The 12858-nt window shown below is 40.0% G+C and overlaps 1 protein-coding gene across 1 annotated transcript in view; it reads left to right on the forward strand.

The window, feature by feature from the left end:
* Positions 1 to 2581: 2581 nt before the first annotated feature.
* Positions 2582 to 12858, forward strand: part of GTF3C3 (general transcription factor IIIC subunit 3) — a 33067-nt gene continuing 22790 nt past the window's right edge. Inside the window, exons 1-6 of the mRNA XM_037043716.1 lie at positions 2582 to 2806; positions 3778 to 3889; positions 7723 to 7913; positions 9096 to 9219; positions 9548 to 9739; positions 10239 to 10404. Of these exons, the coding sequence (XP_036899611.1) occupies positions 2705 to 2806; positions 3778 to 3889; positions 7723 to 7913; positions 9096 to 9219; positions 9548 to 9739; positions 10239 to 10404 (887 nt within the window). The 5' untranslated portion in view covers positions 2582 to 2704. The remainder of the gene's footprint in view (positions 2807 to 3777; positions 3890 to 7722; positions 7914 to 9095; positions 9220 to 9547; positions 9740 to 10238; positions 10405 to 12858) is intronic.

Raw genomic sequence — 12858 nt, forward strand, 5'->3', positions numbered from 1 at the left:
GTTCTGCAGGTGATCTAGGCTTTCCAGAGGTCCATGGGTACTTCCCTACACAGGTCTTTGACAGTATCTCAACATTGACTCTGTTCCTCTTTGATGAGCACCCTACTCCAGTACCTAGGACATGGCCTATTGTCCCCTGTCCCAGACTAGGGAGGGAAAGACCACTAAGGGTATGAGGTTTTGCCTTACTTGGAAGCTACAAAGATCCCGTCTACAGTTTCACCAATCTTGGCAGACACGCGAGACTCCCAGATCTGAAGCAGCGGATGTGACTACCCAGGTGTGGCAGGCAGCATGAGTTTTATACTCACCTTGCTTCTCCTCATCCCCACATATCATGGGGCCATGGAGGTGGGTCCAGGTGTGTGCTATGCACAAGTAGGTTTGTGCCACAGCTGAGAAACCCTAAATTTAGGAAACCCCCACTCTTAGAAGGGGGCTACTAGTAAATAAGCTCAACCTTTGCCCCAGAGAGAAACATTATCTTTACTATACTGGTGGGAAAACAAATTTGCCCTCTGTCCCAGAGGGAGTCAATATCTTTACCTTTCAAGAATGTTTGGTTTAAAAAAAATAGCCCAGAATGCAAGATTTTACAGGCTTTTACAGAAAAGTGAAAGGACCATGGAAATATCAACTCCACAAGAAAGGCCAAACCCTATTCTGACAAGTAGAAAGAATGGAGACATTTCCTTCTTTGTACACTTAATTCTATCGTCATGTCACAAATTCCGCAGTTTGCTTTCTTCAGGCATCCCATTTGATCCTAAAAAATGAGTCTGAAACTCTAAAAAGTTTCTTCTTGCTATTTGCATTACTGCCACAACAATCCCACTTCATCTGAAGGTAATGCCGGTGAACTCTGACTATCCAGGGGACAAATCACTTACAGGGAAGCGCAGAACAGGAAGATGGAAAGATTTCAATTTCAAGTTATATTGCTACATTCCAACCTGCAAAAGTCACAAAGGTGTTTTATTGCAGGAAGGCTATCCATGCACCTCTTGCTCCCTGCTCCCTACCCTCTACAACCTGAATCTATACCTTCACAATTGTTACTCCCATATTCCAGGCAGCGAACAATAAACAAGCTGGTTTAAACCAGTGTAGTTTTAGAAGAGCATTCTCCTTATCAGTCAATCACCTTTCCTCCTTTGATTCCCTTGTTTTCTTCTAGGATACTTAGTATGAGAGACTTTTGACCTTCCCTTGGGTACAGTTTCCCAACTGCCTGGAGAAATAGAGGAGAGAATTCCCAATAAGTGATTTCTGTGCATTACCTTAATCCAGCCTACTCTCCTAGCTCCCCATATTCTATACCCTGCTAGAGGCCTGAGGATTCTTCATCATGAGAGAGGGGACAAGTTTTAGCTGTGAGATATTTTTTCTCACCTGGCAGTCCCCCTCTTGCAGGTCCTGGCCGCCCCTTTGCCATTCTATTGTTTATCCTCATCTGGATTATCATGAAGAAACACCAGTGGGCTGGTGGGTTCCCTGTAACTTGTCTAGAACCTTAGTTGCACATTGAATTGCATTTTCCATACCTCAGCTCCCTTGCCCATTCTTAAGGCAAACTTTCAACTCTGTCCAATTTAATCCATAAACTGTTTAATCCTTAAACTTTGTTTTAAACACAGATTACTAAAACATAGAGGACAGTTCACAAAGATGCATCCGGTAGTGCTGTTCTCAAGATGTTCACAGCTAGTGGTGTCTCTAGAGTAAGAGACAGAAAAATTTATAATACAGGGTAAAAATATAAAGCAAAGGAGCCTGTAGGAGGGGAAGAACAGTTTCATGGAGGGGAGCAGCAGTTAATCATACTAATTCCAAGCCCGGGATTTGGAGTCAGATAGACCAGGCTTCAAATCCTGGCTCCACTGCCAATTAGATATGGGACTTATGACATTAGGAATAATAGCGACCAATTTTAAGAGTTATTTTGAGATATGTGTGCAAGGTGCATAGGACGGTAAGTGGACTATAGAAAGCGGGCAACTGTGTACACTAATCACATGGAGCATTTGACTGACTGTTAAGAAAAGAAGAAAACGTTGGTGGGAATTAGAGGGGGAACTGAAGTCCAGATTAACTAGTTTACAGACTGAAAAGGAGCCCGAGGAAAGGGAATGTTTGGGGATTTGTGGAGAATGAAAAAGTGATGATGCCATTGAATGGAGGGGATGAGACTTAGATCGTAAAAAAAATGTAGGGGGATTCTAGCTTCGGTGTCAGGAGAAAATTGCAAAGTGGAACACGCCTGTGGCAGAGCAAATGTTCAGTTAAAAAAATCACTACAGCAAATATCGAATTAACTAAATAAATATTCAGAAAACGAAATAAATTGGGAGCGAAAATCTTAATGAAGGACGGAGGGAAACAATCTAGATTAAGAACAATCTCTTTAAAGAGCTTTCCTCCTCCTAATCCCTAATAGTAAGTAGGAACCCTGAGCCAGGAAGTAGGCAAGGGCGGGGCGCAGGAAGGCTCCTCCGGAAAAGTCCGTCGGCACCTTCCGGAAGGAAGTCGGGGCCACAGCCGCCGCGGAACCCGAGCACGGCGGCTGCGGCAGAGGTCGGGCTCATTTCCCGGTAGAACAACGGGTCTTCGCTGTCGGCGCTCCAGCCCTGGGTTGAGTCTGGGAGTAGGTGTTTTTTCTGGTTTTCTCTCCGGGTTCGTGGGGCTGAATATCGACCCCGCAGACATGTCGGGCTTCAGCCCCGAGCTCATCGACTACCTGGAAGGGAAGATCTCCTTTGAGGAGTTCGAAAGGCGCAGAGAGGAGCGAAAAACCCGCGAGAAGAAAGTGAGGAGATGCAGGGCTACAATGCTTCTCGGTGTCTTGTTGCCCTAATACTCTTAGAGCAACGTGGGAACCCAGATGACCCCCTTCGCTGCGGGGGGGGGGGGGGGGGCGGGCCTTTAACACCCTGGGGCTTCTTTCCCTTCTTACCGGAACTCGGGTTTTCACGTCTCATCCCTGTGCCAAGCTCTTAAAAACATTTCAGAAAGCTTTTGTCTTGGTCGTAGCCTCTTCTCTTTTGTCTCTTGCCAAATTTACTAATTCTTAAACGTGGATAGCCTAACACTGGTAGGTTAAATAAGGAAGTGGGGGGTAGAGTTTGGAGTCAGTAGCTTTGCCCTCTTTTTGTGACTCTGGTCACCTCATCTGTTCTTTACGCCTCAGTTTGTTTGTTTTTTTTTTAAACTGAAGCATTTGAGGTCTCTCAATTTTTGAGGAGCCTCCCAATGGTATGATACAACTTTTTTATTTCCTCCCATCTTCTGGTGTGATGCAGTCTTAAACAAACAAACAAACAAAAACCTTGAATTTTCTTGTTTGATAACAAAGTCGGAACTCATATTTTTCATGCTTACGAAGAAATATCTGCATTTTCCAAATGTTCTCATTTGAAGGCCGAGGGAAAATAAAATTGCATCCTTTGAAATTAGTTGGTAGACTAATTTAATTAATTAGTGTAATTAATGAAATTCAACTAATAGTACGCTATTTTCATGTAAAATGCTAGGATGCAATGTATAGGTTGATTAAATCCTCAAGCTATATTTTTATTATTTTTTATAAATGATTCAGACTGAAGGATGAGACCTAAGTACTGTGTAATACTTTGGTAATACTCAAATTTAGGTTCTACATAATATATGTGTGGAGAGTTCAAGTTTTATGTAACGAGAAAGGCAAATGCTGTATTTTCTGCTGGAGAGAGCTAAATCTGCATTAGTTTTTTGGAATCATTCATTAATTTCCAATCACAGAATCTTCAGGAAAAAGGAAAGTTATCAGCTGAAGAAAATCCAAGTGACTCTGAAGTTCCATCATCATCAGGAATTGACTCCACCAAATCCCAGGACAAAGATGCCAATGAAGGTATGTTAAGATCACTTGCTACCTGAATTAAATGTTAAGAGTACCGTAAAATTTAGTGGAAACATTTTTTCATTACAGTGGCATTTTGTTGTGGATTTCTTGGTGTATTAAGAGCAGAGTGCACAGTATATAATCGGTGCTCAGTTAATATTTGTTGAGTTAATTGCATATGACGAAGGTTAGTTTTATGGGCTGTTTTTGTGAAAAGTGTTTCAGATTGGCATCAGTATTTGTGTGGGAGGCTTTTTAGAGTTATTTTTTAAATTAGTTCTCTCAGTGGGTTACTAATTACTTCCAGACTATACTCCCCCAAATTGTAATGAGTTATACTTCTATACAGAGTGGCTTCCGAAACACTGCTTTAGCTATAGGAGATAAGATAGGAATGTCAGAGTGGAAGCCCTGTTGGCTGCCCAGATAGGACCTCACACACATCATGGGTATCTTGGTATGCTACCTCATTCCAGGATCCCATCTTCAGCTCTGCCTGTCCAGATACTAAGTTTTGTTAGTACACCCACATAAGTTTATCTGAGCTTAACTGATGATCTAGTATGCAGACTTATTAATTTACAGTGACCAATATAGTTTTCTAGTGATAAGAATATCTATAGTAATTCATGGTATCCATTTACCCATATCAAGTTTCCTATAATATTGAACTATCAATAGAAGGTAGCTTCATGTATAGAGTATTATTGAGAACTAAGTTAAACATGCTCATCCTACAGGGTAGAAATAGAACCTGCCCCCCCTCCACCCTTGCCCACGTGCGTGTGCACACACACACACACACATACACAAACACAAACAAGTAAGCCTTTCACCACAGAGAAAATAAACAGGCTTTATTCCTAATGCCTTAGAAAAAGTTGGGAAGAATTGACAAAAAGGGATAGAGTTGGGGTTTTAGTTTCTTACCTTGCCAGGCAAGTGGGGTGGAAAAGTGGGCTGAAGTTATTCTAACAAGCTATGGCCCTTCCTTATCTGCTAAGGGGTGGAGCACCTCTTCCATCAATAGATCTTTGAAGGTACAACTGCAGTAGCGCACACCACCACTGGTGCCCACCAGCCCTCTTGCCCAAAGCTGTCCCTGACAGGTGGCCAATGGGCCCTTCCTAAAAAGGGGGTTGATTGAATCTAATTCTAGCTCATGTGAGCAGTCAGGCACACAAGGAATGGATGTCCTCTGCTCACATAATTTCATCAGTCCTTTTAAGAGACGAAGCTCCCAATTTCCCAAGAAGGAATTGTTCCAGAACTTTACCAAGACCCTTGGTCAGTGTGAGTATACGTTCAGACACAAGAATGCATCAGTTTTATATTTTATTTATTTATTTTTAGAGAGAGGGGACGGGAGGGAGAAAGAAGGGGAGAGAAACATCAAACAGCTTCCTCTGGCATGCACCCTGGGGACTGAACATATATATACCTGCAACACAGGCATGTGCCCTGGCCTGGAATCGAACCAGCAGCCTTTTGGTTCTCAGGCCAGTACTGAATCCACTGAGCTACACAGATCAGGGCAAGAAAGGTTCAGTTTTGAACAGGCTTTGGCAAAGTCTGCTAATTGGATTATATGGTTATTGTCTTTTTCCTCCTATATATTGCTGAATCCCACTACTAAATTCTTGCTCTTGAGCATCTTTCCTACACGCCATTCAAATAGGGCCGTCTTTTAATTTCATTTTCAGTTTGTTGTTGCTGATATACAAGCTACTGTGTGGTTAGTTTTTGTGTATTGACCCTATATCCAGGAACCTTGCTAAGTTCATGTATTCTGACAGTTTGTGTACAGATTCTTTTGTATCTTCTAGGTACATAAATCATATCATTATGACAGTTTTAATTCTTCCTTGCCATTTTTAATCATGCCTTTTATTTCTTTTTCCTTGTTACATTAACTAGGACCTCCAGTAAAGTGTTGAAAGGAGTAGTGGTAGTAGGCATATTTGTCCCATTCCCAGTAACTTTGAGTAATTCACCATTAACTGTTTTTAGGGGAACTTTTTAGATACTCTTTATCAAATTAAAGATAGCCCCTTCCATTTGTAGTTGACTAAGAATTTTTATTAAGAAGTGGTGTTGGATTTTGTCATAGTTTTTCTGTATCTATCAAGATGATCATATGATTTTTTATTCTATTTTGCCGCTACAGTAATAAATTTCATTGATTGGTAGGGCTTTATTTCACACATTTCTTTTTATATTTTGGATGGGCAGAGTTCTCAAAGATAACTATTATGACTACATAATAGTAATTAGTTTTTGCTCAGAACATGTAGATTTTTTAAATTCTGTCTTAAACATTTTGACTGATTCATTTATCTGGCACCTTTGAGGTTTGAGATGTTTCACCTAAGTGAATAAGCTTAAGTGTTTTATTTTTAGCACAAAGATACACATATTTTTAAAACTTTAAGTATTTTGTTGGAACTTTCTAAAATATGTTACATGTCTGCTTTAACAGAAAATTGGCTTCTAAACTTAACCTTGATCATTCTAGATCATCATTATAAACTTAGAAAAATCATTGGACTGTAGTGGTATTCTCAGATATAAAAAGAAGTACGAGGTCTTGGCTCTTGAGCCAAGTAATATGAAAGATAGAGACATTTATTGAAGAAGACACAAGATATAAGAAACATTGTATATAGGACAATGTAGGGATCTCACACAGTTCTCCCAGTTGCCATCAGCTGCTCTGTCGTATTTTCCTGAATCTCGTCAACGGTCTGAAATCTCTTCCCTTTCAAAGGTGATTTTAGTTTTGGGAAAAGCCACAAGTTGCAGGGCACCAAATCTGGGCTGTAGTCACCTGGGTGATTTGATGTTTCAGTCAAAAACTCTGTACAAGATGTGACATATGAGCGGGTGTGTTGTCATGATGAAGCTGCCAATCACCAGTTGCCTGTAGCTGCAGCCTTCTGAATCAGCCGAATAGTTTCTGCAGAGGAATGTTCAAGCTTAATACAAAATCTGATGGCATGTCATTAGCTGTACTCACTCAGTCGTTCTGAATGTGACGGCCACACAGTGCACGTGCTCACTCAGTGGTGTCTGCCATCCCCATTGACCAGTACAGTGGAGTCATCACTGTTCACACATGCACATTCCAGTCCACTCTTCCTTTGATGCCAGGTTACCTTGATGTCACGCAAACCGTTCTCATTATATTAACAGTGGCTATACTTTCCTGGACAGACCTTGCATGTTGTGTTTTGTTTCTGAAATTATAATACTATTTTAATATAAATAATAGTGTTAAGCTCTTACTTATTCTAAGTAAGCATTCTAAATCCATGTAAATAAAATCTTATCCTCAGAGTAGTACTGTGAGGTAAACATTCACCCATTTTTACAAATGAGCTGCAGAGAACTTCAGTAATTTGCCCAAAATTACACATTTAGTGATAGATGAAGTTTGAAAACAGACAGCTCAGGTCTCGAAGCCTCACCTGTAACCACTGTGCATACCACCTGGTTCTGTACCACCAGACTCATTTAGTTCTTAGGTCTATATCTTAAAATTCTTTTATTTTTTCTTCTCTTATTTTAACCATTATTGTGTGTGCTTCTGATTTCCCATTTAATTTTGGCTGTGTATCTAGATGAGGCCCAAAGGATGAGCCGCCTATTATACAGAGTAAAATACATAGCTTTTCTGACAGCTTTCTTTTAGGGGTTCTTTTGGAAGTGTTCATTTGTCTGTTTTTTACTTTCGGGTTTGCTGGGATAGAAGTTTACATTGCAGAAAATGATGCTTTTTTTTCCTTTTGACTACTGAGTGTTCTAAAGCTTTTTTCCCTCCCCTGTCTCCTGCCTTTCACCAGGAGAAACATCAGATGGAGTTAGTAAGTCAGTTCACAAGGTCTTTGCTTCCATGCTTGGAGAGAATGATGATGATGATGAAGAAGAAGAAGAGGAGGAGGAGGAGGAGGAAGAAACACCTGAGCAACCCACTGCAGGCGATGTGTTTATGCTGGAGATGGTTCTCAATCGTGAAACCAAGAAAATGATGAAAGTAAATTGTTATGTATAATTGTAATATAAAAATGTAAAAATGTGCCCTGGCTGGTATAGCTCGGTGGATTAAGCACAGGCCTGACGACCAAAGGGTTGCTGGTTTAATTCCCAGTTAGGGCATGTGCCCGGGTTGTGGGCCAGTTCCCAGTAGGGGGTGTGCAAGACACACCAACACATGGATGTTACTCTCCCTCTCTCTTTCCCTTCCCCTCTCTCTCAAAAACAATAATAAAAATAAATAAATTTAAATAAAAGTGTAAAAATGTGACATTGAAGAAGGATTCAGACCCTTAGGAAATACTATGAGATAGCTACTACTGGCTTCTTTTGTTTCATTTAGAGATTTTTTTATTTTTATTTATTTTTATTTTTATTTTTTTTATTAAAGGGTCTTTGCAGATATAATTGAATAAGGAATCTTTTTTTTTTTTTAAGATTTTATTTATTTATATATCTTTAGATGGGAAGGAGAGAGGGAGAGAAACATCACTGTATGGTTGCCTTTTTGTGCGTCCCCTGCTGGTAGTTAGCCTGCAAGGAACCGGCCTGCAACCCAGGCATGTGCCCTGGCTGGGAATCGAACCGCGATCGTCTGGTTCGCAGGCCCGCGCTCAATCCACTGAGCTACGCCAGCCAGGGCTCATTTAGAGATTTTTTAAATGTAAAACCTTAGTTATTTCATGTATCAAAATGTACTATATTTTGCTGATAAAAAGTCCACATTGATATTTACAACTTCAATCTGAGTAGGTGGATTTGCAATAAGGAAGCTCTTTAGTAGATTGCATTGTAGAGTCAGTCTGGCATAGAAGTTCCTTCTGCAACACGCAGTTCTACATTTATTATTATTCTAATCAGTAATTTAGTAATTCCTGATCACTTTGGTTTTGCTTACTTTAAATATTTTACTGTGCCTTGAGCTTTCTATTGTAGGAAATTTTGTTGTTTTTTTTGTTTGTTTTAACTTTCTGAGGTGTTCGTTTTTGGAGTGTATCATAGAGTAGTTTCTGTTATTTCCCAAGATTGAATTTAGCCATTTAGTCCTTAGTTCTGAATGTAGATTGAAAAGTATTAAAGACAAATTTCAGTTTTGTTCCAGTCTATATTTGTTGATGTGGTTGGAATTGAAATCTAAGACATCACTGTATTTTAATCTAGATGTCATTTTTGTTCTGTACAGGAGAAAAGGCCTCGGAGTAAACTTCCCAGAGCGCTGAGAGGTCTCATGGGCGAAGCCAACATTCGCTTTGCTCGAGGAGAACATGAAGAGGCAATTCTGATGTGCATGGAAATCATAAGACAAGGTGTTTCCTGTGGGGATTGGCGACAGTTGCAGTTTAGCCTTAGCACAGGGGGTTTCATGAAGGTGGCAAGGTGGAGAGGAGGGTTTTTCATGAAATTACACTTTGGTTAGAGCACAGAATGCTTTAAAAAATGCCAAAAGTGTCTGAGAATAAAATAAAGCAAATATAATCTAGTGTTTATTCTAAATTCTGTTAAGTAGTATGATTCTAATAGAGTCGTCTAAGGAGTTTAGATACTAGAAGAAGGACCCACAGTTTGAACCGTGGGGTTGACATCAGCTCAGGCCTCTTCCTCAGCCAATGGAATTTTTTTTTTAATTCATTGTAGCTCCCCTGGCTTATGAGCCATTCTCTACTCTTGCCATGATATACGAGGACCAAGGTGACATGGAAAAATCACTGCAGTTCGAGTTGATTGCTGCGCATTTAAATCCTAGCGACACTGAAGAGTGGGTTAGATTGGCGGAAATGTCTCTGGAACAAGACAATATTAAGCAGGCTATTTTTTGCTACACCAAAGGTAATTAAAATGTATTCATCATTTTGTTTGATAAAATGTTACATAATAGGTTTTTTGACAGTTGTACTTGATATTTTGGGGTGATATTAGCTAAAATATATTTCTTATATTCTATTATACTAAGGTATTTGGGATTCCTCTGTTTCCATGTTTATCAACAATTTTATTTATATTGTCAGCTAATACAGCACAAGTTAGTAGAACAGAACCTTCATTTTCCCACCAAGGTCAGTGTTGGTGCTAAGCTCTTCCTTGAAGGTTAATATCAGACTGCAGTGAGCACATGAAGATTAATATGATTCAGGTTCTGGCTGGTCTGAGATCAGACTTAGTTGAGAGTTCCTGGGAAGATATGTTTATTCCTGAATAACCTGCTTAATTTCATTAGGAAATGAAAATTAGTTTACAATGTTTATTAAATACTTTCTGAAGAGAAGATGGATCATATCCAGGTAGCATGAATTCCTTTGTATGATTAATTTATCTTTTTTCTTTTTAGCTCTTAAATATGAACCTACTAATGTCCGTTATCTGTGGGAACGGTCCAGCCTCTATGAACAGATGGGAGATCATAAAATGGCAATGGATGGGTACAGGCGCATTTTAAACCTTTTGTCTCTGTCTGATGGAGAACGGTTTATGCAGTTGGCTAGAGATATGGCAAAGTGAGTTTGGGGTGAAATGTACAAATGCTGTTGTTAATCTTCATACTTTAGAAAAGCATATGTTTGAAGTAGAATATACTTTTTATTGAGGTTCAAGGAAGTGTTTTGCTTCTTGTATTTTATTGACTATATTGTGCTTAAGCGAAGAGGTGGGTTGAAATTTTTGTGTTTTTTTTTTCCCAGTACTTTTATGTTTCTAATCAAACCATGTGATTGCTTGGAAAAATGTGTATATACAATTACTTTTAAAGTGGTCAGAAGCTTAAAAATGGAGCCTGTTTTGAAAGGATGACTGAGTTCCTAGGTTTCCATAACTTACTTAAAGTTACGTACATTTGCAGTAATATTATTTTAAACTATTGCCAGTGAAATCTTTGTGATTTGGGATCTTCTGAATCATTTTATTTGGAGCTAATAGAATACCATTTTCAGATGAAAAGTTTTCTTTATAGTTAGCATCTGCTACTGACTTTGGTATATATTCTAAAGTTTTATGCCCAAGTGCATTTACTTCTCTGATATGCTATACAGCAAAACAAAGCAGGAAACATTTTGACTAAGTAAAGCCTTGTGGTATGCTTTCTATTCTGGAAATCTATGTTAATAGTATGTTAGGGCTAATCCTATTAATTCAACAGCCATTGTCTCATGAAGATGCTTGACTGTGAAATCACCCCATGTGCTCCAAGTGATGGATTATGTGGGAATACTGGAAGCATTTTAGGAAATTGGTTAAGGCAGAGCAACTCAAAATTGATTTTGATATCTACGATGAGCACTGGGGACCTTTCCAGGCTCTAGCTATTACAGTGGTTAGCCCAGTAAGCTTCTACTCTGTGAAGTATTAGACAGTAAATTTGTTTTTGTCTTGTATAATTTATAGTTTTATTATTGGGACAGGGTGGTGATGAACGTGTCTACCACTGCTGCGGAGGTCTTTGCTAAAGGGAAATCTTGTTACTCTAAGTTCCGATTGATTAGGCTTTCTCTCAGTCTCCGCTTTACCTCCAGAAATACTTGTGGAACATGAGTTATGCGTTAGGCACTGTGCAAACAACAGGCGATCCAGTACTGAATGAGTTTTAAAATCCCCTGCCTTTGTAGCCTTTACACTGTAGTCGGGGAGTTGGGCAGTAAGCAAATGAACAGCCAAGTGTACAAGGATAGTATATCAGATGTTGATACGTGATATGAGGGAAAACGAAGCAGGGAAGGGGGTAGAAAGTTGAGGAGTAGGAGTGTGCCGTTTTATGTAGGGTGATCAGAGAAGGACTGAATGCCCTGTGTTATGGCCCTGTTGACCCTAAAGTGACCTGAAGGAGGTATGGGAGCAGATACCAGGGACGAGTATCACTGGTGGGGGACATATAAGTGAAAGGGATGTATGGGGACACGTGGAAGCTGAAGGTTTAAGGGGAGCATAGCAGGAGGTAATGTCAGAGAGAAGATCCCTTGGCCTTGTGGGCCCTTGTAAGGGCTTTGGCTTCTCCTCTGAATGGGTCTGGAAGGCACCAGAAAGTTTTGAGTAGAAGGGTGACATGATCTGACTTAAATTTTAATGCATCGATTCTGGCTGCTCTTTGTAGAATAGACTAAGGGAAGGTAAGTGCAGAAGCAGGGAGAGTAGTTAGGAAATTATTGCAGTAATCCATGGAAGGAGTATTGGTACCTTGGATCAAGGTAAAAGCTGCCGGAGATGGTGAGAAGTAATCATTCTAGATGTATTTTGAAGGCTGAACTCTCAGGATTTTCTGACACACTGAATGTGAGGTGGTGTGTGTGTCTGTGTGTAAGAGAAAGAGAAGGGGAGCGTTCTGAGGACTAAACCCTGAGGTGCCACCGTGTTTAGAAGTCTGGAAGATGAGGAGAAAACGGAGACTGGAAGGAAATGGGCAGTGCAGTGGCAGGAAACTAAGAGAACATGACGTTCTAAAATTTTATTGAAGAAAGCACCTCAAGGAGGAGGGATGATCATGTGTGTGAAATAGTGCGAGAGGTCATGTAGAAGGAGGTCGGAGTATTGACATTTGAAAGGGGTGGGGCTCCTTGGGGACAGGCAGCTCTTTGGAGAAATTTATAAGGAGAGTGGAATAAAAGGAAGGTAATTGGAATGGGCTCTAGAGTTAAGAGATAATTTCTTTCTTTTTTTTTTAAGATTTTATTTATTTATCTTTAGAGAGGAAGGGAAGGAGAGAAGGAGAGAAATATCAGTGTATGGTTGCCTGTCGTGAGTCCCTTTCTGGGAACTGGCCTGCAACCCAGGCATGTGCCCTGACTGGGAATCGAACCTCCATCGTGTGGTTCACAGGCCTGAGCTCAATCCACTGAGCTACACCAGCCAGGGCAAGAGATAATTTCTAAGTTGGGAAAGATTACAAAATATTTTTATTCAAATGGGAATGATTCACAGCTGTGGGACATTAAAGATTCATGAGAGAGGGAGCAATTGCTTTA

This window comes from Sturnira hondurensis, unplaced genomic scaffold (genome assembly GCF_014824575.4).
Source record: "Sturnira hondurensis isolate 20B ecotype Veracruz unplaced genomic scaffold, ASM1482457v3 Scaffold0004136, whole genome shotgun sequence".
In the NCBI taxonomy this organism is placed as follows: Eukaryota; Metazoa; Chordata; class Mammalia; order Chiroptera; family Phyllostomidae; genus Sturnira; species Sturnira hondurensis.